This window comes from Gracilinanus agilis, chromosome 3, assembly GCF_016433145.1.
Source record: "Gracilinanus agilis isolate LMUSP501 chromosome 3, AgileGrace, whole genome shotgun sequence".
In the NCBI taxonomy this organism is placed as follows: Eukaryota; Metazoa; Chordata; class Mammalia; order Didelphimorphia; family Didelphidae; genus Gracilinanus; species Gracilinanus agilis.
In genome coordinates this window covers 556425197-556450499 of record NC_058132.1, presented here as the reverse complement: position 1 = coordinate 556450499, position 25303 = coordinate 556425197, and the positions used below count along the sequence as shown (strand labels likewise).

The following is a 25303-nucleotide window of genomic DNA, read 5'->3' as shown; positions in this document are numbered from 1 at the left end:
AAAACTGCAATATGTGCATATCCACAAAGTGTCCACTAAACAGATAAGAGTACTTCCACTGCGTCTTTTCATAATTTGTGAGTGCCAAGAGGAATACTTGGGGAGCTCATCTATTTTTTGTTGCCTTTGTCACATGAGCAGTCTTCCTTCTTTTTGGATCATACATTTCCTATAAACTAACCCTCATATTATTCCACTTCTTACATATAGGTCACCACTGGAAATACAGTGCTACATATTAGTATTCACCACAGCTCTCTTCATTACCATCAAGTGCCAGTAATTTTTAACTTTTTGAAGACAATAAGATGTGCAAACTTCAGGCAACATCCAGAGAAAATTTAGATTTAGATTTTTGTTTAAGTAGTCATATGAGATTGTTAAAACATTGGGCATTTTACAAATGCAATCTTCTGTTCTCTTCTATTTACGGCACATGTCACTGTCTATGTGCAGAACAGATTTTATATTTATATATATATATATATATATATACACTCACACATATGTATGTACATAAGTGTGTGTGTCTACTCTCTCTCGCTCTCTCTCTCTCTCTCAATGGAATAGGTATCCATCTGCATGTCATGAGATGAATAAAAGACATTTTCATCAAGCACTCAACAAATACTTATTAAGCAACTACTATAGGCAAGGAACTCTGCTAAGTGCTGGGAATACAAATATAAATAATGAAATAAGCCCTACTCAAAAGGAGCTAATTCAATTAATTGATGTTCCCATATCAACTTTGAAGATGATCTCTCAATTAACCATAAAAGTCACTAAGACCCTGTAATATTCTGAAGTTTGATGCAAATGACACAATATCACCCACAAAATAAAAGTAATTGTAGAATCTTCTCATTTACAGGGAAAATCTCGTCTAGTTTGATCTACTGTAGGTTATAGGCAATAGCAACAACTTTGGTAAGTACACATTTACCTTTTCAAATGCTTTGACTGATATTAATAATCAGGAAGTAACTGTATCTATATGGTTATTTTTTCTGTCTACTTAGGTACACTCTATATACATACACTTGAAAAAGACATGATGATGCCCTCTGAAGATTGCTATGATGATCTAACAGAACCCTAAGTTAGTTGCAACAAATATTATTTTACAGATTGGGTTACCAAGTTATAAAATAAAGGTCTTAAAATAGTTGAATAAATCACATATTTTAACAGATGATACAGGATGTAAATGAATGTTTGAAAGGTATAATTTTTCAAATAAATTATTACTACAATTATGATAAAATCACTTTTTGCTAGCATTTAAAACTATAATTTTTAAGGACATTACTTTTTCTACAGTAGAGTGAAGCACATGTGATCTTTAGATAGTTTATTTTTTAAATTTTATCTTTTTAGACATTTCTTTTTCTTTAATTTTTTTTAAACCCTTAACTTCTGTGTATTGGCTCCTTAGTGGAAGAGTGGTAAGGGTGGGCAATGGGGGTCAAGTGACTTGCCCAGGGTCACACAGCTGGGAAGTGTCTGAGGCTGGATTTGAACCTAGGACCTCCCATCTCTAGGCCTGACTCTCAATCCACTGAGCTACCCAGCTGCCCCTTTTAGACATTTCTTTGATGAAACTTTTAATCTGAAAGTAGAAAGTGAGTCTGTAAGTGAATAATGTTAAGACAACAAGTTCTGAAAGCCAGGAGAAGTTTGGGGATATTATCACTGAAACTGTTCAAATATGTTTAAATCGCAGTCTCTCTGCGTTTCATTTTCCTCTTCTACAAAGGGAGGACACTACTACTTATAGAAACTATCTTTTGGGCTCTGGTGAAGGCCAAATGAACTAATATTATTCCTACTAATAGTAGAAATAATGATGATAGCATACATTTACCATTATTCAAATTCCCTCTATTTAAAATTATAATTAGGTAAAATATGGTCATTGGTTCCAGCCCAATGGAAATATTCAATGTACATTCAAATAATGCAACCACTTGGCAGGATTTATTATTCATATTAATTCAAAACTATACATAGCGCTTTAAAATTTGCAAAGTGCTTTACACCTACATTATCTCATTTGATCATGACAAAAACTCTACAGAGGTGAAGTCATAGGTTTTAATATGTCAAATGCTACAAAGTGACATATAATTTTATTCTTACCAAAAATAGTTGCTCAAAGCAAAAACTTAAACTTACTAAGAATGTAGCCTGCATTTCCTCTTTGTAAGGTCCAAGTTCAAACACCTTGGTCAAATGAGATCTCTTCTTCACCAATACATTAGTCAAATCCAAACAATATCCTCTCTCAAAACCCCAACACCACCCCAAACCCAGTCTATCAACTGATAAACTCACCTACTACTTTTCTGAGGACATCTTTCTTGAGGTTCTTTTCTTTTACCTTCTGTCTTTAAACCACCTCACCTTTGTGCAAGTCTCAGAGAATGAGATGGCCCTTCTCCTTATCAAAATTAATCTTTCTCATCATGGACTCTAACCATTCCACTTCTCTTCCTATAGAAGCTTACCTAACTAATCAATAGATAATAGATTTAAAGGTGGAAGGGACCTCAGAAGTTATAAATTCTAACATCCTTATTTTACAGATCAGGAAAGATGAAGCTTTAACTGACTTACCCAGATGTATCTAACTACCCTCTGTCTTAAGGCAACAGTGGAACTCAGGTCTTCCTAAGAAGTCCAGTGTTACCTTCAGCTCTTCAAGGTCATTTACCGTCATGGCTACCCTTCTCTACTCTTTGTCAATGTTCTTAAAGTGTCCTTAAAATAAGAAATACAATACTACAAATGTGGTATGACTAGGATCGAATGAATATATGGTACTTTCAAATCCTGGATATTGACTCTCAATATTCTAAATATCCAAAATTCAGTAACAATGACTTTTAGATTTTGGTTTTCACTAACACATCTTGATGAAATAATAAAATAGATATTTCAAAGGGCCATGTTTGACCTAGCAATTTTTCTAGATAAAAATCTTAAACAGAAACAAATGAATTGCTAAATATACTCATTCAAATTGGAAAAATACCAAGTTAGTTTTAGAAAAACACCTTTTAATTGTTGACCATTTTCATCACATTTTAAGAATTAAAAAATCTAATACTTAAATTCAGGATGTATTACTTTAAGTTTTTGAGGAAAATTCATCATTTAAAGTCTAAAACAGAATTGGCTGTATCATGGTTCACTTGAAGTATTAAAATTAAGATTAAATATACATATGTAGTAGGTTACAAGAATTCTTTTTCAAATTTAACTTAAATTATACAACAATGCTATCAAATTGTTTATATAACTGAACACTGGATTTCAAATCTAATTTGCAAGTATTCAGTTGTCCTATTTTCTCTACACATTGCCAGATATTATTCACCATGCAAATTTCTTGTTAATTTTAGATCTCAGAGTAAGTTCAGTCTTATATGATGCTGTCCAGCATGAAAAATTTGGACATGAACCAAGAAAGAGATGCAAGTTAAATAATAATGAAGTTAGCATGAAGTTCTATGATGTTCAGCCTGGAACAAGCTGATTGGCCACATATGACAAGTAATTATTAAAGACTTGGAGATAGGTATATGGGGATGAGTTCCTGGGATCTCATATGTGTTTTTGGCCAAATGCTGTTGAATATTTCCTTCAATGGTACAGATAAAGAAAAAATGGCATATTTATTAAATTTTCAGATGACATATAGATAAGAGAAATAAGTAGAGATGACAAAGTCAAGGCCCAAAGTTTCTTAACAGATGAGAACAGTGAGATGAATTTATTAAGAAAAAAAACAGCTGACAAATGACTATGAAAACTAAATTTTCTAGCACACTATTGTTGATTAAATAGTGTCTGTTTTCAACTAAAGTGTCTTCCACTAATACAGAACCTTTAAGGAATTGCGAAGGAAAATTGAAGGATTTCTTCTACATTCATCATAGGAAATTATGACGCTAAGGTGATATTAAGAATCATCCTTTTAAATGTCCAACCAAATAAAAATACCTCAACAATTTAAACTACAAGATTCAGATCAAAGCCTTTTTATATTCCCTATAGATTTAAAACGGAAAATTATTACAGGGCACATAAATTTTGGTAAATGATCTAATCCAATTTGATTTTTTAATGAAAAATTTCAGTTTCCCTTTTTAATGAGTCAGGAAAAAACAGATTGTTTTACAGTCAACATAATGTTTAAAAATAGAAGTTATATGTAAAAAAACTTTTAGGAAACCAGCAAAAATGGTTAAAATAAAAGTTTTGGGAAATAAAGGAAAAAAATTTTAGCTATAAAATACACAGATAGTTGATAGCCAATAATTATAAATAACTGGTTAAATGAATTTTAAGGGCTAATGAGAAAGGAATTTTTAAAAGAATAAAAATACAACTTTCTATAACTGATGTGTATACTTTGCTAAATCAAATACACCAGTATAAAGAGAGCTTATTTAACCTTTAAATGGAAAAAGAATGTATGAGAATAATGTCTGGAGGCCCATAATACACATTATATATAAACTGTCACAAATAAGAAAATATATAATCAGATGATGTAAAGGAATTTGAATCCATCTTATGAGTTAACTTATATGAAGTAGAAGACTGAATAGGAAAGAAAATTTATTGGTTGACAATTTACAGTATTTTGTGCACCTCATATCACTTACATAGAAACTAAAGACTGTTTAATGAGCATAAACATTAAAATAGCATTTTAAAATTCCCATGTTTTTGAATTATAATATTTTTAATCATTGAAATATATAACAAGTATCCCCCAGGCACTTAGAGAACTATAAGAATAATTGGGCAAAAAAATATATTTTAATGTCACCATAAAATTTTTTGAAATTTAAACATTTAAGATATCTGATATTTGCATGAAATGAAAACTATTTAACATAATAATCTATTAATTAATCAACAGATTGATTACTATGAAACCATGAAGTTATAACCTTGATCTTTCAAATACATGCTTTACAATTTCTAAATATTTCTGGGAACTCTACAAGTAGACAATGCTTCTCTGCTTTCAAAAACAATTCATCACTGAATCTAAGAGAAAATAAATTTTTACTACTTTAAAGGAGATATGAGCTGTTCCTATGAATTGCTTAAGATGATATGACACACTGGAGGTTTCATATAAATTCAACAATAACAGTATGATTCTGAACAAACATTATAATACCTGGTTTCAATAATTGTACTTTTTTTTTTTTTTTTTTTAAACCCTTAACTTCTATGTATTGGCTCCTTGGTGGAAGAGTGGTAAGGGTGGGCAATGGGGGTCAAGTGACTTGCCCAGGGTCACACAGCTGGGAAGTGTCTGAGGCCGGATTTGAACCTAGGACCTCCCGTCTCTAGGCCTGGCTCTCAATCCACTGAGCTACCCAGCTGCCCCCAATAATTGTACTTTTTGACAGCTTTATTTACTGGATAAGAAAATTCCAAACTAAACAGGATTTATTATGATACTCTTTGAGAAAGATGCTTTGGTACTGTTCATAATTATCTTGCTATGACTATCCTAATAGGACACTATTAAAAAAACTAATTAAAACATTTGATTCACTTTGAAATGAAGGAAAATAGTTATTGAAAATAGTTATTAAGTACCAATAAGATGAGAAAAAAGTAAACCAATTTCTGAAAATAAAATTTGCAAATGTGTCCACTCACCTGAATCCTGGCCTGTTTCTGGAGGAGTAGCCAAATATATACATCAATATAGTAATTGCTATAAGACCTGGTTTCTCAGAAAAAGCTGTACTGAAACAAGGGCAAATAGATACAGAAATACAGAGACTACATTAAAATGCTTTGAGGCTATGTCACTTGTCCACTTCCTAGAAATCGGTGCTTCTTGATCAGATGAGCTGTTTTCCACAGAAGTAAAAAAGTATCTCTTATGACTGATGCCCAAGAAGTTACATGTGCTAAATATATATTTATTTTCAGGCTAATGGTAAATTCCCTGTTTGTATGGTAAACATACTTCATATAATTTACTGGGGAGGGGGCAGAAATAGCATCTTTTTTAAGGAGAATTTTTAAAATTTAAAAATTTTCAGAGGACTTTTAAATAAACATTTTGATTTTGAAAACAAATTTGTCCATTTGGGAAAACCATCAGATTCTCAAATAATTTCTTTCGGCATAATCTTACCTCTGCCTTCCTCCAATCTATGTCTCCTGTTTACACGTTGTCGTTTTTCTTCTTGCCGCAACTGAAGGTGTTCTTCAATGTTAACGCCAGGTACAGGAACGGCTGGATAATCATCAATATAAGAGGTTTAACTTAGACATCACAGAGAAGATCAAAATGCCTAAGAAACTAAAGCTGAGAAAACTATTCCACATAAGTATATGCTCTTTTTTTCTGTTATTAAAAAAATTTAATTTTAGAAGTAGTCACAACTGTCACAAGATTTAAGAAATAATGCGTATTATGAATTTCCTTGATTTTATTTAACTGTAAGTTGGCTTTTTAAAAAAATACTTAAGTGTATATTACTTAAAATATATTGTAGTGTAGAAGTTCTAAATTAGGAAAATAAAATGTGTCATACAAACAAATCAATAGTTATGACCCTACCTAACAAGAGATCTAAAGGTATCATCTCTTTCACAGCATCAAGAATTCCTCTTTGTCTTGCCTCCTGGCCATCCAATTCTCTTGCACAGGCTTTACAACAGCCACATACTGCACAGCCAGATTCCCCAGAACCACAGCCACAGATCCTAAAATAAAGAACCAAAATTATTTAATAGCATTTCTTGCCACACCATTCCTTTCCTTTCATGTCACTTTCTTTCTTTTTTTTTTTTTAAACCCTTACCTTCCATCTTGGAGTCAATAGTGAGTATTGGCTCCAAGGCAGAAGAGTGGTAAGGGTAGGCAGTGGGGGTCAAGTGACTTGCTCAGGGTCACACAGCTGGGAAGTGTCTGAGGCCAGATTTGAACCTAGGACCTCCCGTCTCTAGGCCTGGCTCTCAATCCACTGAGCCATCCAGCTGCCCCCGCATGTCATTTCTAATATAACAAAAATCAGTGACCTTCCTTACATGATCACATTGATCAAACACTACCTAAAGTAATGGTTATCCAATCAAATGACTGGAAGATTACTAAGTCATACCATTTAATTTCTGAGTAACTCTAATTGTTATGAAGTTTTCCATGCAATACAAATGTAATCTCTTCTCTGTGCTATTTCAAGTATCTAAAGAGAAGTATCATGTTTTTCCTGTCCTCAGTTAATCAATGAAGAAAAATGTTATACTGTATTATGTAACAATAACAAAGTATTCTGTATTCAAATATTCTACAATGTATCAGGTGGCCAACACACAAATATATCCAAATTATATGCACAACATATACCCAAATTCTTGGCTACATGTGTTACCTTATGCTTATGCCTAATAGTCATGAGCTTGACGAGTATCCATTTTTTACTTTAATGCTGTGTGTATTCATGTGATAGCGTACCCTAGGTTTATGGGTGGTGTTTGGCTCCTGACTATACCATTTCAGTATATATCTAATGTGCTCTTGATGACCACTGAAGATAAACATGCCACTGCAAGCACCTGAGTTCCAGTTTTAGTAGAAGTCTGGAACCAGAGAGTATCTTAAACATCAGGTAGCTGTCTCTCAGGAAAAATTGGACGGTAGCTTAAGGAGAGAAAGACAAATTTATCCCTCCTCCACTACAAATTTAGTATTTCTTCCACTACAAGACTTCAAATATCTGAAAAGAGAGTGATTAAAGTTTCCCTAATTCTACTTAATTAATAATATAATATCTAATAAGTGCTTGGCATGTGCCAAACTCTGTGGTAGGTAGGGGAGATACAAAGATAAAAAACAAGCTATCCCATTGGGCTGCTGAACATAGGTCTGTCTTTAGAGCTTTTATTTTCTCAATGTGAAACAATTTGTATGCAGGAAAGTGCAAAATATACCCAGAGAAATTTCAGATGTAAGGGGAGCAAAGGGTATTATCTACCCTACACTTTGGAGAAACCTATAGATTCTTCAATGACTAAGGAAAAGAGGGAGAATATTTCAGTTTGGGGGTACAGCCAAGCAAAGGCACTAACAAAGGAGCTACAAGAACAGATCGGAAAGAGCAGCAAATAGATCATGCTGGCTAGAATGCTGAAGTAAATGTGTGAAGGAATGTAGGCTAGTCAGGTCTAAAACTACATTCACTACTTGTGAAAATATAACATGGTTTCCATTTACTACAAACTTTTCCATAAGAACAGCTGCCTACTTATGGATTTTGGAAGCAAAGCTTTAAGAGCACTGAAAATCAAAGTTCATAGAATTATGAAAGAATTTTCTAAAACTCTGCCACTAAAATTTTCCCTCTGAAAGATAGATGTCTTTTCATTCAGCTTGTTTCATATTAGTTTTTCACAGTAAAAACCGAGTTCCTTAAAAGCTTTACCTCCAAGGGCAGCTAGATGACTCAACAGATTGAAAGCCAGGCCTAGATACACGAGATCCTGGGTTCAAATTTGACCTCAGACATTTCTTAGCTGTGTGACTGGGCAAGTCACTTAACCCCCATTTCCTAGCTCTCACCATTCTTCTGCCTTAGAACCAATACACAGTATACAAGCTAAGAGTTAAAAAATGGGAAAAAAAGATTAACTCCAATGAATAAAAACAAGGACAATGAATTATACTGAATTTTTCACATTATTACAAAACTAGTATACAAAACCTGTTTATGATTTTTTGTCTCATAGTTGATAAAATGTATTTTTAACCTAAGACAGAACATATCATTATAGAAAAATGAATAGAACTTCAACATATTTTAAAATAAATAGCTAAAATTCATTTTTCCAGTTTCTCCTTTAATCTACTGTTATTCTGAAAGTTTATACCACCAAATAGTGTTAACCCAAACATTACCATGCATAATAAAATTTAACTACAAATATCACATCCACAATTTTCACCAAAGATGACCAAAATACATTTCTTTGGTCATCTTTGTCCATTAGTAAGTCATTCTTGGCTTATCTTTTGTTTGATTAAAAATGAAAGCTTTTAGAATTTCCAGAGGTGGTTTATATGATTAAATCTTGCCAATAATTTAGTTCTTTAAAATAACAACATGTTAGCAGCAGCCACAGTGCCAATTCTGGTACAGACTGCTATGCTTGGAAGTATCCAGTGTCAAAAATTGAAGAACTGGAACTATCTGTTGAAAAATAACAAAAATGTGGGACCAGACTGACAGAGACTCTGAAGCTAGTAAATTTAGACTTATGTACAATTAATGATAACAGCTAATATTTATATCATACCTACAATGTGCTAGGTCAGTGATGGCTTTCCTCCCCCAGAGACTGTGCCATGCCCCACCCCACTTTACCCCAGACAAGGGAGGGAAGAAGCTATCCCATTATGCTGCTGAACATAGAGGTGGGTGATGAGAGCATGTGTGAAGAGGAGGAGGGAAGTGGCTTAAGCACTCTGCTCCCCTCCACCTCTATCTCCTGCAAGCCACCCACCTTACCCTCTGTGTGCTTCCATTGGACTGCTGGGCAGAGGGATGCGGAATGTAAAAAAATGTCATCAGGCATGGTGGGGAGGAGTAGGGGAGCAGCTCCATCCGAGTCCCTCCACCTTTCTAGTAATGAACTCTTTGGGTTGGGGTTTGGGCAGAGGCTATGTAACCACAGAGAGTGTTCTGCATGCCATCTTTGGTACCCATGCCATAGGTTCGCCATCACTGTGCTAGGTTCTGTGCTAGGCACTTTACAAATATCATATTTTATAATCACAATAATCCTGGTAGGTAAGGGCTATTATTACCTCCATTTTACAGATAGGGAACTAAGACAGACAGAAGGTGACTTGTCCAGGATCATACAACTAGTAAGTGACTGAGGCTGGATTGCTAAATAATGTGACTGGTTAAGTTTTTAAATTCCATTAGATGCTGTGAAAAATTTATAATTTAAAAAGCAAAATGTTTCTAATCTATGTCATCTAAATCTAATCTATGTCATCTAAAATCTAAAAATCTATGTCACTTTTTCTCTTTATCATTCCCTCTGGAGTTCCTTTCCACATGAGGACCCATGTGGTCCTTTTTTTAAAGAAAAAAAGTTCTCTTGGATATTGCATTCAAAGCCTCATAGGCAAGGATCACAACCATCAATATTGAGATCTGAAATCTGCCTTAGCTGGAATCACAAACATTAAATGGCCATTATTTGCTTCACCCCATTGTTCAACAACTCTTTTGCCAGTTTTGTCTTAACTACCCAGGTTCATGTTCTTCATTACTTAAAGTCCAGATTCAAGTTGTTTCAGTTCTTGCAATGAGCCTTCTCTTTCCTTTTATTTCTTTAAATTACAGGATCCAAGACTTCATTATTTTAGCTATTCCTTCCAACCATATAGAGCACAACTCCTCCATGCCTTAGGAGACTAAATAGTCATCATGAATTTCTGTGGTAATCATGGCCATGGATTGAGTGCCCACAGTATCAGGGGTCACCAAAAGAAGAACACTAATGGAGTTCTTCTACCACTTAAGTATAGGGCAAAACTATTTCAAACAAAAAACACAGTAAACATTTAGTAACAAAATTAATTGTAGTTCTGAGAAATAAACATTTTCTGAAATATTTGGAATCATTTTAAAAATAAATATATTCTAGACAATATATGCTTGACGTTTTACTAATAATTACAAAAGACTAAAGAAAGAAAAAGTAAGTTATTTATACTAATTTATTTCCTTACCCTCCAGGGACTCTGTCTGGACGTCCACTACTAACACAACTGGCTCCATAGCCTGTGCAGTCTCCACAGACAGTACAAACCATGCACTGTTCAAGTTTCCATTTATGCATCCCTGGAGGACACATCATGGATTTCTCATCTTTTTCATCTAGTTCTTCTTCCAAGTCTTCATCCATTGCTGTTGCCATATTTTCAATTCCAAAACCTATATTTGAAATAGCAATCAATAACTCTCTATATGTCTTATTTCCATGCTTTAAAGATAATTCAAATTTCATTGTATCCATGAGATAAATATATATATTTCACATATATGTGTATCCACATATATGTATGATTATGTGCAGAATTACATATATAAACTTCTACACATATGCATACATACATACACACACACACACAATATTTTTAAGGGACTGCTATCACTCTAGATACTCAGGTTCATAGCCTGGAAGTCAAACTTGAATCTTTTCTCTTCATTATTCCCCTTATAATTGTTTGCCAAGTCTTATCAACTCTACTTTACTCTCTCTAACTTCAATCCCCTTTTCTTTACCCATACAACCATCAGTTAGTTCAGGTTTTCATTTCTTCTTATTTGAACTAGTAATATAGCTTCTTAATTGGCTTCTCTGCTTCTAATCCATATCCACAGTAGGTAATGGCACAATAATAATTAATTTGCATATGTAAAAGAAGATAATATATGTGCCTAATAGTTATGAAAAATGCTACCCTGAAAGCTAAAAACTCTTTCACAGTTTTACTTTAAGAAAAAAAAAAAAAAAAAAAAAAAAAAAAGAGGGAACAGGACAGGAGAGAGGAAGCAACATATAAAAGAAATACTTTAAAGGAGGAAGTGCCTCAAAGCTTTTCAACAAAGAAGCAAATGGCCTACTATGCCTGTACATGTGTAGTTAAAACATGCATACATTCTAGATAAATAGATATAGACATAGACAGAGACAAAGACAGAGACAGAGAGACAGAGATAGAAATAGAGATAGAGAAAAGATAGAGATATAAATGGTACTGGTTCAATACAGCCAGGTTTCTTCAACAATAGTCCTGCAAAATCTTCTTTAGAGTTTTATATTTTAAAAAAATCTCTAAGACACATAACAGAAATCTTAAAAGTTAACTATTTACAGCAATTGCTAATAGTCTAGTTTGGCTAGAGTAATGTGAAAGAAATTCATAAAGATGAATTGGAACAAAACTGGGAAGAGGCTTTAAATGATAGACTAAGAAATTTAAATTTTATCTCAGAGGCAAAAGAGAGCCAAAGATATTTCTCTTTTCCTCTTTTTTTATTCACTTTGCTATTTTTTTAACATGTCAATACAATTTTTAATAGTCATTTTGAAACGCATTTTCTTTCCTCCTCATTCCCCTTCCTCCTGCCCAAGAAAGCCATAGATATTTCAAAATCAGAACGGGGACATGTTTAGACTTGTGCTTTAAAAAGCTTACTTTGGCAACTCTTTGGAGAATGAATTACAGGGAGAAGAGACAAGAAGTAGAGAGTCAAATTAGGAAACTATCATATGAGAGGTGATGAAGATCTTAGGAAAGTGTGGAGAAGTAGATGGATGTAAGAGTTTATACTGTAAGGATAGAAATGACAAGATTGTCATGTGATTAGATATGCTGGGTGAGACAGAAAGAAACACAGAGTTAACTCTTTCATAAAGAATAACACTTAGGATGCAAAACTGGATGACTAGAAGAATGAAGTTGCCTTTGAAAGGAATAGTGAAATTAGGAAAAGGGCTATATTTAGAGAAAACAGTGCCTGGAAATATGTTAAGTGATTAAAAATATTGATTATGTGGGGCAGCTAGGTAGCTCAGTGGATTGAGAGCCAGGCCTAGACTTGGGAGGTCCTAGTTCAAATCTGGCCTCAGACACTTCCAAGCTCTGTGACCCTGGGCAAGTCACTTAACCCCCATTGCCTAGCCCTTACTGCTCTTCTGTCTTGGAACCAATACAGAGTATTAATTCTAAAGCAGAAGGTAAGGTTTTAAAATAATATTTTTTTAAAAAAGAAAAAAAGTATTGATTATAACATGCCAACAAGACATCCAGGTAGAAAGGTAAAGCAGGAAGTCAATAATTCTGAGGTACAGTTCAGAAAAAAGACAAGCTCAGGACAAGTAGGTGGAACAGCAGCTAGAATGCAAGGCCTGGATTTGGGAAGACCTGTGTTCAAACCTAGCCTCTGAAGCTTCCTAACTGCGTGACCCTGGTCAAATCACTTAAACTCTTCTGCTGATGCTTTGCCCTTCTGTTTTAGAGTTGTTACTGGGACAAAAAGTAAAATTTTAAAAATTAAAATTAAAAAAAATAGAAAAGCTAAAGCCAGATAGGTAGAACAAGGAATTACCTGAAATAAGATAACAAATGAACCCATGAGATTAATTTTTATAGTATATTAAATAATTATTTTTTTAAATTACCTTTCCCTCCTTGATTCATGGAGCCTGTGTCTCGTCCACATTGTCCTTTGTTATTTACACCAAATGTCCAAACTTCTCCATTCTTCATTAAGACACAAGTATGAGCCTTCCCCATGGCTACCTGAGTTACAAAATGGCCTTTCAAATCAGTTACCAAACCTATTGAGAAAACAAAATTTGTAAGAAACAAGTAAAAGGGTAAGGAATGTTGGCTCCTTTTTAGATCATGAAACTACTTAACTGACCAGCATTCTTCAATATTTCAGTACTGGTAGAGCAGACGTAAAATGTATTTGATCCACAGACTATTCTGTTGGTACAAAGGACCTAGGCTTTACCTACTTCATGGACTTTGATTTGTCACTGCAAAATTAAACAAAATCTCACTAAATTTTATTGTAATAAAAGTACTTCTCTTAATGAAAAATCAATGAAGTGATTTCTCATAGGCCCTGTTAAAAGCAGTTAACTATCAAAAAAAAAATAGTACCCTCACATTACTAAGTCAATTTGATGCATTAAATTACTACCTAGCATTTATTACTTAATTTATGCATTGAATGTCTAGCACTGAAATGAATCACTGGCTATACTTTGCAATATAGTGAGCTGTGGTGGGTTAGAAAAATTGAATTAGGACTGAATGAGAAAAGGCCTAGATTAAAATTTGGCTTCGAACGTATGGTTTCTGTATAAACATGTTCACATCCTTATACTTTGTGAGCTTCAGTTCCTTCATTTGTAAAATTTTTAAAAAATATTATCTGTGGTTCACAGGGTTTAAAAAAATAACATAATTTATGAAATGTGCCTTATAAAACTTACAAGCCTACATAAATGTTACCTATTATTTTTTTAAATAACCATTGAAGTTTTGCTCGCTGTTTTAAACCTTTTATTTGATAAAAATTACATCACTGCTTTCCTTTAAGACCTGGAATGTCTTTTTTTTTAAAGTGTAAACTCATAGGTCTTTTTATTATTCTAACCTCATAAAGATTCTTTACTTAGCAATTCTCATTGAACTATTCCATATTTAAATACTTTACTTTGAAAGTAAATCTCAGGGAGAAAAAGAACAGGATTGCAAAATGTCAGAATATGATGATTAAAAATTGTATCTTCATGTAAAAAAAGTAAAACTCTATTCCTTAATTGTGACTACTGATTTTGAAATGATCATTTATATGTGTTCCTTTCAAAGAAACAACCCTGTCTTTCATATGTAATAAAACCTTTTGAATAAGGCAATGTTTTTCAATACATGTTAACAAATTACAAATGCTATGAAGCTACGAAGTCCAATATAACAAAAATTATTAAAGATTACACTTATCACTGTCCCTTCTTGTCAAAGTTTTTAGATTTTCATGACACCAGGTAACTTTAGTTAACGCTACACATCAGTGACGTTTCTAATAGTTGCTAGCACTTATATGTTACTTTAAGGTTTGCAAAGTCTTTTACATGTGTTATTTCATTTGATCCTCACAACAATCTTGGGAGGCAAGTGCTTTTATTATTCCCATTTTACAGATGAGGAAACTGAGGCTAAGAAAATCAAGTGACTTACATAGGGTCACACCGCTAATAAGTATTTGAATATTTCAGAATATTCAATATAAGAAGGATTTACAAATATAAAACAGAAGTTATATCTGGAAAGATTAAAATTAAAGAGTGAAATTAAAGTAGGAATGACATGTTACTTTACTATAGAGAATGTAACTTTCACAGTGTACAGTAAAATGGGTCTCAAATTATAATACTTAGCATTTATAAAGAGGTTTTAAGATACTTCAAAGTACTTCATAAATATTACTGCATTTGATTCTCACAACAACTCTGGGAGGTAGGTGCTGTTACTATCTCTATTTTGCAAGTAAAATGAAGGCATACAGAGGTTAAGCATTTGTCCAATGTAATAAAGTTAATAAGAATCTGAAGTGGATGTGAACTCAGGTCTTCTGAATTCCAAGTCCTTTACTTTAATCACTGCACTTCCTAGTAGGCTCTGTATAGCCATTTTCTCATCTTACTACTAGCATGTGCTTGTATTTGTGCAGCATAACTTTTAAATATTAACTTACTTGAACTGTCAGAATAAATAGCATCTTTCCCAAACATGTAGAGCTCTCCATCTTTAGATATGACAGAACTACTTCCATTATTGCATGCTGTATATACCACAATTTTCCCTTCCATTTTAATGATCTTTTTAGGCTTATATGGTTTGGACTGTCGCCTGCTTTTAGCTTTAAAAAAGAAAACAAAGCATATAAAGTAATTTAAAGTTAATATGTATACAATATCTATCTTGTAAATAAAATCAAGTATATACTATTAAAACCATTCATTAAAACATTCTTAATTTTACACTTATGATAAAAGCTAATGCTAATATATCGGGAAGGGGAAAAAGAATGGAATAAGTATTTTACTATGCTTACTATATTCCAGGCACTATGCTAAGTGCTTTATAATTATCTCATTTGATTTTCACAACAACCCTACAAAGTAGGTGTTGTTAACATCTCCATTTTAGGATGAAGAAACTGAGGCAGAGAGGTTAACTACCTTACGCAGGGTCACAAAGTTAAGTAAGAGAGGCCTGGTGCATTAACCATTGTGCAACCTGGCTTTAACACACACACACACACACACACACTCACTCACTCACTCACTCACTCACTCACTCATAAAAACCAGATGGTGCCATTACCAGTCTTCTAGTCCCTCATTTTTACAGATGAAGAGACTGATCCAGAGACATTAAGAGATTTGCCAAAGTTCACTCAAGCAGTACAATAGAGGAAGTCACATCACTATTCAGATCCTCTGGTTCTGAGCCGAGTACACAGCCAATACCCATAAATACTTTTTAGAATGGACAGGGAGAGGTAATGTGCCTGTGATTACTTTGGCACAAAGAGCTCCCCAGTAAGGTCAGCACCTTCAGTGCAGTGTCAAGTCTTAAAAGAGTTTCCTAGGGAACCGAGATGTCAATTACTTGCCCAGGGTCACAGAGCCAATTCATGATAGAGGCAAGGCATTAAGAGGTCTCCAACTGAGGAAGCCTAAAACAAATTTCTAATCACTTTAGAATGTAATTAACATTTAAAATTTTTTGACAAACATCAAAGTTATACATATTTTTAACATCTAGAAAAAAGTATGAGCTTTTAGAACATAAGCTTATCAAAAAATAAATAAGACAAAGTATATCTATTATGTAGAAGAAATTTTTTAGAGTGAGGTATATTTTTAATTCAAAATTTAAAATGTTCATTTCTAAATGTTTTTATTTAGATAATTTATAGATTTCATCTTTAATGATATCACATTTAAAAGTCAAACCTCCCTACTACACATAAAAATATTTTAGGCATTGTAGTGATTATGAATTTTTCCATTTTACAAACCAATAAAAAAACAAATATAATCCTGATAGGATAACAAACTTGGCACATTAATAAATTTTCATGGAATTCGTGTATTTTCTAATAAACAAAATTAGTTAGCCAAGTCAACTTACTTGACTCTCCATCTTCTCCTTTACTGGCAGATCCTGTGAAGAATATACTTCCATCTTCTGCAACTAATAAAGCATGGGAACCATCATGGCCCACTGAAAACTGAATTATCTTTGGAGATTTAGTAATTGGCAGCTCAACCCATTTTCCTGCTGAAGGCCCACCTTGTTTGATTCCAAGGCTTTGGTATTTGCCTGTGTAATATATCTTGAGAGAAAGGAATTAAATTATCTTAGAATACCCCTTGGGATGTGTAATAGAACAAAAGCTACATAATAGTTATAAATTAGGTTTCAAGTCCACCAACCAAATTTTATGCTCTCTTTTAAGAAAAATCAAAAAACAGACAAAAAGCCCACTAACAATATAAAGTAAAAATAATCAAAATTATTATCTACTAGATAATTAAAGAGAAAAGAATATATGTGTGTGTTTGAGTGTTGTATTCATAAGAACAAATATTATATTTTTATTAAGGCCACACTTTTATTTCCAAAAATAGACACAAAACCTTCATAGTTAAACCTTTGTAAAATTCGGAATCTAAAAAACCCTTAATTTCAAAGTGCCTTTATTATTCCTTCTCACCCTCCAAACAATATATGAAAAATAAAGACTTCAAGTCCCTGAGTACAATCTTTTACAATAAGTCGCCTGCTAGGTGAGTCTTAATTAGGTGATATTAGGCTAAATAACATCTGAATTTCAAGTTCCTCTATAAAATAGGAACATTTGTTCTCACCATCTCATAGAACTGTTGTGAGAGAAGCACATTATATATTTGAAAATGTTACAGAAATATGCAAGAGAAATAGTCTGAATAACTTAAACTGCACTTAGACTTTTGAAACAACCTATATTTGGAAAAAGGAAATGAGTACAAAGAGCAGCGCCATCTTTCCTTACGAGCATGTTGAGCAAGTCACTTTCCTAATCTGGGTTTGAGTTTCAACAACTGTAAAATGAGGGAGCTTCAATAGAAAAGTTTTTTCCATCTCAAAATGTATGATTTGATCTTCTCAACATTCTTGCTCCATTAGTCTCTCAAGTTCAACCTATCTTCTACCATAAATATGTCATTCTTCAAATTTATCAATTTCTGTTGATGACACCATGATTCATCTTTTTAGTCACCCAAGTTTTCATTTTAAGAGTCATTTCTGATTTCTCCTTTCACCTGCAATCCTTAAATCTCATTGACTACAGTCAATCAATTGCAGGTTTTATTATTTCTACCTTTTCAACATCCCTTACATCTATCCTCTCACATGACCTCAATCCTTCTTTAGGCCATTATTACCTTTAAACCCAGAATAAAATCAAAGTCTAACTGATATTCCTATTTTGATTTTTTTGTGTGTGTTTTTAAATTAATTTAAAATATTTTTGGTCTGCCTATTTTGAAACAAATACAGTATGATACTTTTGAAGAGAAGGCCTCAGAGTCAGGAAAAATATCTGGATCAAAGCCTGGCTCTGTGACATTGGGCAAGCTACAACTTCTCAGTGCTCTAGGAAAAATACTCTAAAGCTCCTAACATACAGAGAAGGTGCTGACCCACACTGGTGGAAGTCTCCTCATAAAGGCACTTGATATATAACTGAAATCAGTGGTTCAGTCCCTAGCCTTATATATAGTCACTTTGTTAAAGTTCATCCCTTATCCAGCTTCTATTCATCACTCAGAATTTCTCTTTCCCTAAGCGACATCCCAGAGTTACATACTCAGTAATCTCCCCTCCCTCCTTGTTACTATTCTCTTAATTTTCAAACTACTTTATATTTACTTAGCTGCGTGCAGCAATTTATCTGTATACATCCCACTCCAATAGAATATATGTTCCATGAAAAGCACAATTTTGTTACTCACTTTTTGTATCCCTAAACTCCAACCCAGTAACATGTATTTAATATAAGTTGATAAAACTAAGCTGAATTTTTTGTCTTTGTATCCTCAAATTAGGAAAATAACAGTAGTAAAGACTTAATGAAAAAGACTCAATTTATTATCAGATGGCAAATGGCAAGAGAGCAGGAACCAAATTTAATGTTTCTTTCCTTTTGTCTACAAAACTTGCATAAAGTACAGGTTTAACATATTTCTAAATGAACATGCTTATTGTTTCCTTCATATTTCTTCATATCTGTAGACATGATCTGTAGAATTATTTTCATTGTGGCATAAACTATTAAAAATGAACTTTAGAGTTTTTTAAAGTTTCTATTTATATGGGCAAGTACAATTTGCAATGAGCTTTTCTTTTAAACCCTGTCAAGCAAGCACAATGATTATTATGATCTTCATTTTGCAGAAGAAACAGATGCTGAGATGTTAAGTTACTTCCTTAGCAAGGAGCAAAGTTAGAACTCAGAAGTTCCAAGTTTTCACTGTTCTTTTCATTAAAACAATAATGTTCCAATCTATCATGGCTGTCTCTCCAAATTGAACTATAACTTGATAACATTTATTCCTAGTGTCTTTCCTGTAAACCTATAATCCCAGCTATCCATTTCTGCAAGAGACATGAGAGAGACCAGTCCATTATTATCACTACTTTAAATATATATATATATATATATATGGAGAGAGAGAGAGAGAGAGAGACACAGACACACACACACACACACACACACAGCTTTGGAACATGGTCTATATATATATAGCAAGCCATTGTACTGAGCTTCATAAATCTAGCATTTTGTGATAGGCACATTTTGCATGAAGTACAAATAAAAAACTCTTATTCTTTGCATTTCAAAATATTTCAATAAGTTTTCTAAATGATGAGCAACCATTTTAAAACAAAAAATACCATTCTGTAAAATTGCATATTCATTTGTTACTTTGTGACCCACATTTCATGTCATCAGCACAAATATTTTGAAATGCAAAGATTGAAAAGATATGCATACTAATTCAAAAAGTACAGTAATCAATGACTGTTCTAGAATACATCAATTTCTTAAATGTTGCTCTATTGTTGATTTCCAAATGAATACTATACCTTTCCACTAGCAGTTTTCATTAGTGCAAACTCACGTCCTGCACCAAGTACAGCTGACTCTTCATCAAATCCAGTACCTTTAAATTAAAATTTTTTAATTAATATATGTACAGATAATAACAACTTAAGATCATAAGATCTCCTCTGAGTCTAGTAAATAAGTCATATTTTCAATATATCATAAGTAGAAAAAAAGACAAAACTTTCACAAGACTCAAAACATGCCCTTTATAATACTTTAGCTAAGTAATTATCTAAATCTAAAAACAGCTTTTGTTTTTTAAAAAAAATAACCTTACATTGTATGTATTTGAACAAGCTTATTTATTTCTTTATTAAAAAACCCTTACCTTCCATCTTAGAATCAATACTATGTATTGGTTCTAAGGCAGAAGAGCAGCAAGGGCTAGGCAATGGGGGTTAAGAGACTTGCCCAAGCTCACACAGCTAGGAAGTGTCTGAGGTCAAATTTGAACCTAGGAATCTTGTCTCTAGGCCTGGCTCTCAATCCCAGCTGAGCCCTAAAAACAGCTGTAACTTTAGAAAACCCCAATCATGACTTAAATTAAGCAAATTTCAGCCACCTTGAGGAATTTTTAAGTGGATCTTTATTTTAAAAATTATCCTATGAATAAAAAGGTTTTTTTTTAAAATCACATAAATATTCTGTGGCTAAGTTCAAATACTGGCTAACTTGTAGATGATAGATTTTCATTCATTCATGACTTTTTAAAAATGATATTATAAAATCCTGAGGCTGTGAAAACCTCAAAAATCAACAAGTAAAGAAATTCTTCTAGGCATTATCAAGCTTATATGCCTTAGTCTCCAGATTAAACTCTCTTCAAAAATCTCCATAGCTATCCCTTATAATCTCATGCCAAAATTTGTTCTAGTAGTGAATTCTGCTATACTTTCAACTCAAGTAAGCTTTCTCTTATGATGGAATTTTAATTATCTTGTGTCCTCATCCCAATAAAAACAAGAGTTCTACTTACTATGCCACAGACAGTAGTTTCAATGTAGAAAGAATGCCCAGAAATACGCAAGACAATAATCTAAATAAAATTTATGGCTTAAATGTCTTTGAGTAAATGATTTAAATATGAGCAACAGACAAAATGAAAAAGAGAGACTTATAGAAAGAGACAATTTTGACCTAGCCATTACTGAAATTTAGTGTATTAGGATTCAATACTGGAATATGGCTCTTAAAGTATACAACAGTTCAAAAAGAATAGGATATTTAAGTGTGAGTAGAGCATTTCATGATTAAAAAAGAATCTCAAGTGAAGAAAGAAATTCAGAATCAAAAAAATAAGTATAAGGGAAAGATTCTGGAGAAAGATGAACAAGAATATACTGCAACAGTGGCAATTCAAACATACACCTAAACCAGTGATGGGCAAACTGCAGCCCCCTGAAATGTTCTATCTGGCTGCACAACATTATTCCTAATCTGACGAATACAATGAGTAGGAATACAATACAATGAAACTTCAAAAGAGTTGCCTTAGAAACAGATCGACAGATGAGCATTTCCTTTCCTTTGGTTCTATCTTTAAAAAGTTTGCCCATCACTGACATAAATTGTTACCTAGGGAAAATAGCTGAGAAGTTAGGGAGAAGAATCAGAGTTTGGCACAGGCAAGAGAGGAGAATGGTGAGGCCTTTCAGTCAAATGGATATCTGCAAGAGCACTTTTCCTGACAAAAACAGAGCAATTAATAATGGAATTTTACTTGCCTTACTGATAAATACATCCTTTAAAAGGTAGAAGAAACAATGAGACGAATTTCCATTCTGGATTATCAACAAAAAAGAAAAACAGACCACTATATATAGAACTATTTCCACTTCATCTCTTAAACAGGATGGGACAACGCAATGTAATAATTAGCATTAGGAATGAAGAAATTCAGGCATAGTCTCCCATGCACCTTAGATTTGGAGAAAGGATAAATTCTATAAACATCACAGTACTGAAAGGATAAGTAAAATAATACAGATGTTAAAAAACAATAGAAGGGGCATCTGGGTAGCTCAATAGATTGTGAGTCAGACCTAGAGATGGGAAATCCTAGGTTCAAATCTGGCCTCAGACACTTCCCAGTTGTGTGACCCTGGGCAAGTCACTTGACCCCCATTGCCTACCCTTACCACTCTTCTAACTAGGAGCCAATATACAGAAGTTAAAGGTTTAAAATTAAAAAAAAAAAAAAACAATAGAAAACAGAAAAATGGGAAAAAGAAAAATAATTTCAATTATGATAAATAAAGGTAATTGGATAAAAAAGAGCAATTTGAAGGCACAGAGAAATCACCAGTTGTTTGTTTTTTTATTTTTAAAAAAGATAGAAACAATGCCAGGTTTAAAATATATATATATATACACGCATGCCATCGCACTTCTAAGATAATTCAAGATTGCCAAAAAGGTTGTTTTTTTTTTTAAAAAAAAAAGCCACACTGGGGAAAGAGAATTAAAACAAAAGATAGACTGATTTCTGGATGAATGTGATGATAAAAGAACATTGGAAAACAGAACAGTTCAACCCTTATTTTCATTGTTTTCTCTACTAAGGGAAAAAAATCTTTGGACTGGAAAGAAGAGAAAAATGGGATTTCGGATCCATGATAAATATGCATAGTGTAAGAATACTTAGTTGCTCTTGATAAGTTCTAGTCATCAGTCCAAGATGAACTACATCCTAGAAAGTACTGAAAAAAATGGCAAATAGGATTGATGAGCTTTTTGGTAATCTTCAAAAAACAGTAAAGGAAATAAAAAGTGCTATAAGACTCAAGAAAAGAAAATGTCAGCCTAATTTTCAAATAAGGTAAAAGAATAGTTTCTGTACACCATAAGCCAGTGAGCTTGACTTCAATTACTGACAAATTTCCAGAATCTATTATTAAAGGGGAGTCAGTAAACTAGAAAAGGAAGTGATGACTAAGAGCTAGTATGGCATCACTAAAGGCAGAAACTTTTTCATTTTTATCTTTGTATCTCCAACACCTTGAATAGTTCTTGGCATATAGCTGGGCAGATAGGTGAAGCAGTGGATAGTGGAGTCAAAAAGATCTAAATTCAAATTTCAATTCAAATTCAAAAAAAATCAAAATCCAGCTTCAGATACTTACTAGCTATGTGACCTTGGGCAAGTCACTTACTCCTCTTTGATTCAGTTTACACAGTTGTAAAATGAGCTGAAGAAGGAAATGGCAAACCACGCCATAATGTTTCCCAAGAAAACCCCAAATGAGGTCACAAAAAGTTGGACAAGACTGAAGCAACTGAACAACAAAGTTTTACCAAGTGCTAGCTGATAAATCTGATCAAGAATAGACTGTGTGTGTGACCCTGGGCAATTCACTTGCCCCCCCCCCCCCCCCCACTGCCTAGCCCTTATCACTCTTCTGCCTTGGAACCAATACATAGTATTGATTCTAAGGTGGAAGGTAGGGTTTAAAAAAAGAGAGAGAGATTGTGTTAGAACAATTACATTTCTTTTTTTTTTTTTCTGAAAGGTTACTAGATTGGTGGATGAAGGGGGTGCATTGAATATAGTTTGCCTAGATTTTAGAAATAATTAGGGAAAATAATCTCCTATACCATTCTTGTACATAAAAAGCTGAGATACTGGCTAAGAAAGCATTACAGTTAAATGGACTAAAAATTGGTTGCATGGCAAAACACCAAGAGTAGTGATTTAAAGTTGTATGTCAGTTTGGAAAGAGGTATAGTATAGTGTCCCAAGAATCCATGGATAACCCTATGATGGTGATTCTTATTATCAATGACTTAGAGAGATATGAATGAAATGCTGATCAAATTTGTGAATTATACACACTAATAGTTGATTTTAGCTAAAAAGTTGAATTATAATGTCAGGATTTGAAAATATTTTGCAGGCTAGGCCACAGAGCTGGATCTTATAAGATGAAATTTAGTAGAAATAAATGTAAATTCTTACAACTTTGCAAGTTAAGATGGGAGTATGGGGAACAGTCAGGCAGCAGCAAATCTGAAAAAGATCTGTGCAGATAAACAGATGGGCAGTGCCATGGAAATTCTAGGTAAGTCCAAAGAATGATCTAGCAAGCTGAAATATTTAACATAATCTTAGGCAGAGGCATAGTGCCCCAAATTTGGAAAATGCTGGTCCTGCTATACCATGTCTCAATCAGACATCTGGAGGACTTTATTCAGTTCTGGTGCCACATTTTAGAAAGGGCAGTGATAGATTGGAAAGCATTCATAAAAGGGCTAATAGGATAGTGAAAAGTTCATGCCATACAAGTAATGTTTGAAGAAATTTGGAATGTTTCAATTGGAAAAGAGAAGATTTAGGGAAATTTAACAGCTGTCTCCAAGTATATGAAGAGTTGTCACAGAAAAAAAAAATGAGACATTCAATTTTGTTCCATTGGGAAGAATTAGGTGCAAAGAAGAATGTGCAAAAATAGGAACATTTAAAGCTTGATGTCAAGGAAAATATCCTAAAAACCTGACCTATTCAAAAGTGGAATGGAATGTATTGTGAAGTATTAAGCTTTGCTAAATAGAGATATTCAAGCAAAGAATAAAAGAACATACATTAAGAAAGTTATATCATAAGCAAATTAGAAGAAAGACGGCTCAGTAAGATGGGCCTGGAGTCAGGAAGACCTGAGTTCAAATCCAACTTCAGATGCTTGCCAACTATGTGACCCTGGGCAAATAACTCAACCTCTGTTTGCTTCAGTTTTCTCATCTACAAAATGGGAATAATAATAGCACCTACCTCAAGATTATTGTGAGGACTAAATGAGATAATAATTATACCCTTAGCACAGTGCCTGGCACATTAAGTACTATGTAAAGTTAGGTGTTTTAAATTATTTTTATGGAATAAAATATAGATGGTATTTTTGTTCTTATATGAGAGTAAGGCTATATGCCATCTAGGCTACCTACGAGTTTTAATATCTGTGCCAAAAACCTCAGATTTTATATATAAAAACCCTTAAAATGCCCATGTAAATATCAGATCCAATTCCTGGTATTCAAATTATCTTCAAAATGTCAAACTGTAGGGTTATGAATATATAAAAATCTGCCTTAAAAGAAAAATTAGCATTAAAAATAAAAACTAGCTAGTGGAGTGATTTTCATTGTACAAGCTTACTTATGATGTGCAAGTCTTTCTCCAGATCAAATAAGGAGATGCCACAGGCATGTAAACATTTTCTGGCAAGTTTGAGCTGCAATTCTTGCTGAAGTACAGGTTCAGTGCTTGTTGCAAATATTCTAACGACGAAGCCATCCTAAACAAAACAGAATATTCAAAGTATTAAATACTATATAATTAGTCATAAATTCATCTGGTTAAAACATCTATTTGGTGTAACAAAATCAAATGGAATTTTAAAAAGGGAAAAGTATCAATCACTCTAGAATCTCAATAAAGAGTTGGCCGTGAACCACATATTAAAAGGTAAAAAGGAATTTTAAAAGGTTTCTCTTGA

At 33.2% G+C, this 25303-nt stretch overlaps 1 protein-coding gene across 1 annotated transcript in view; it reads right to left on the bottom strand.

Moving 5' to 3' along the window:
• Positions 1-25303, bottom strand: part of MYCBP2 (MYC binding protein 2) — a 344646-nt gene that overhangs the window by 224236 nt on the left and 95107 nt on the right. Inside the window, exons 10-17 of the mRNA XM_044670580.1 lie at positions 24964-25102; positions 19793-19869; positions 16790-16994; positions 15345-15509; positions 13255-13413; positions 10796-11000; positions 6611-6756; positions 6182-6283 (exon numbers count right to left, since the gene is read on the bottom strand). Coding sequence (XP_044526515.1) covers positions 6182-6283; positions 6611-6756; positions 10796-11000; positions 13255-13413; positions 15345-15509; positions 16790-16994; positions 19793-19869; positions 24964-25102 — 1198 coding nt within the window. The remainder of the gene's footprint in view (positions 1-6181; positions 6284-6610; positions 6757-10795; positions 11001-13254; positions 13414-15344; positions 15510-16789; positions 16995-19792; positions 19870-24963; positions 25103-25303) is intronic.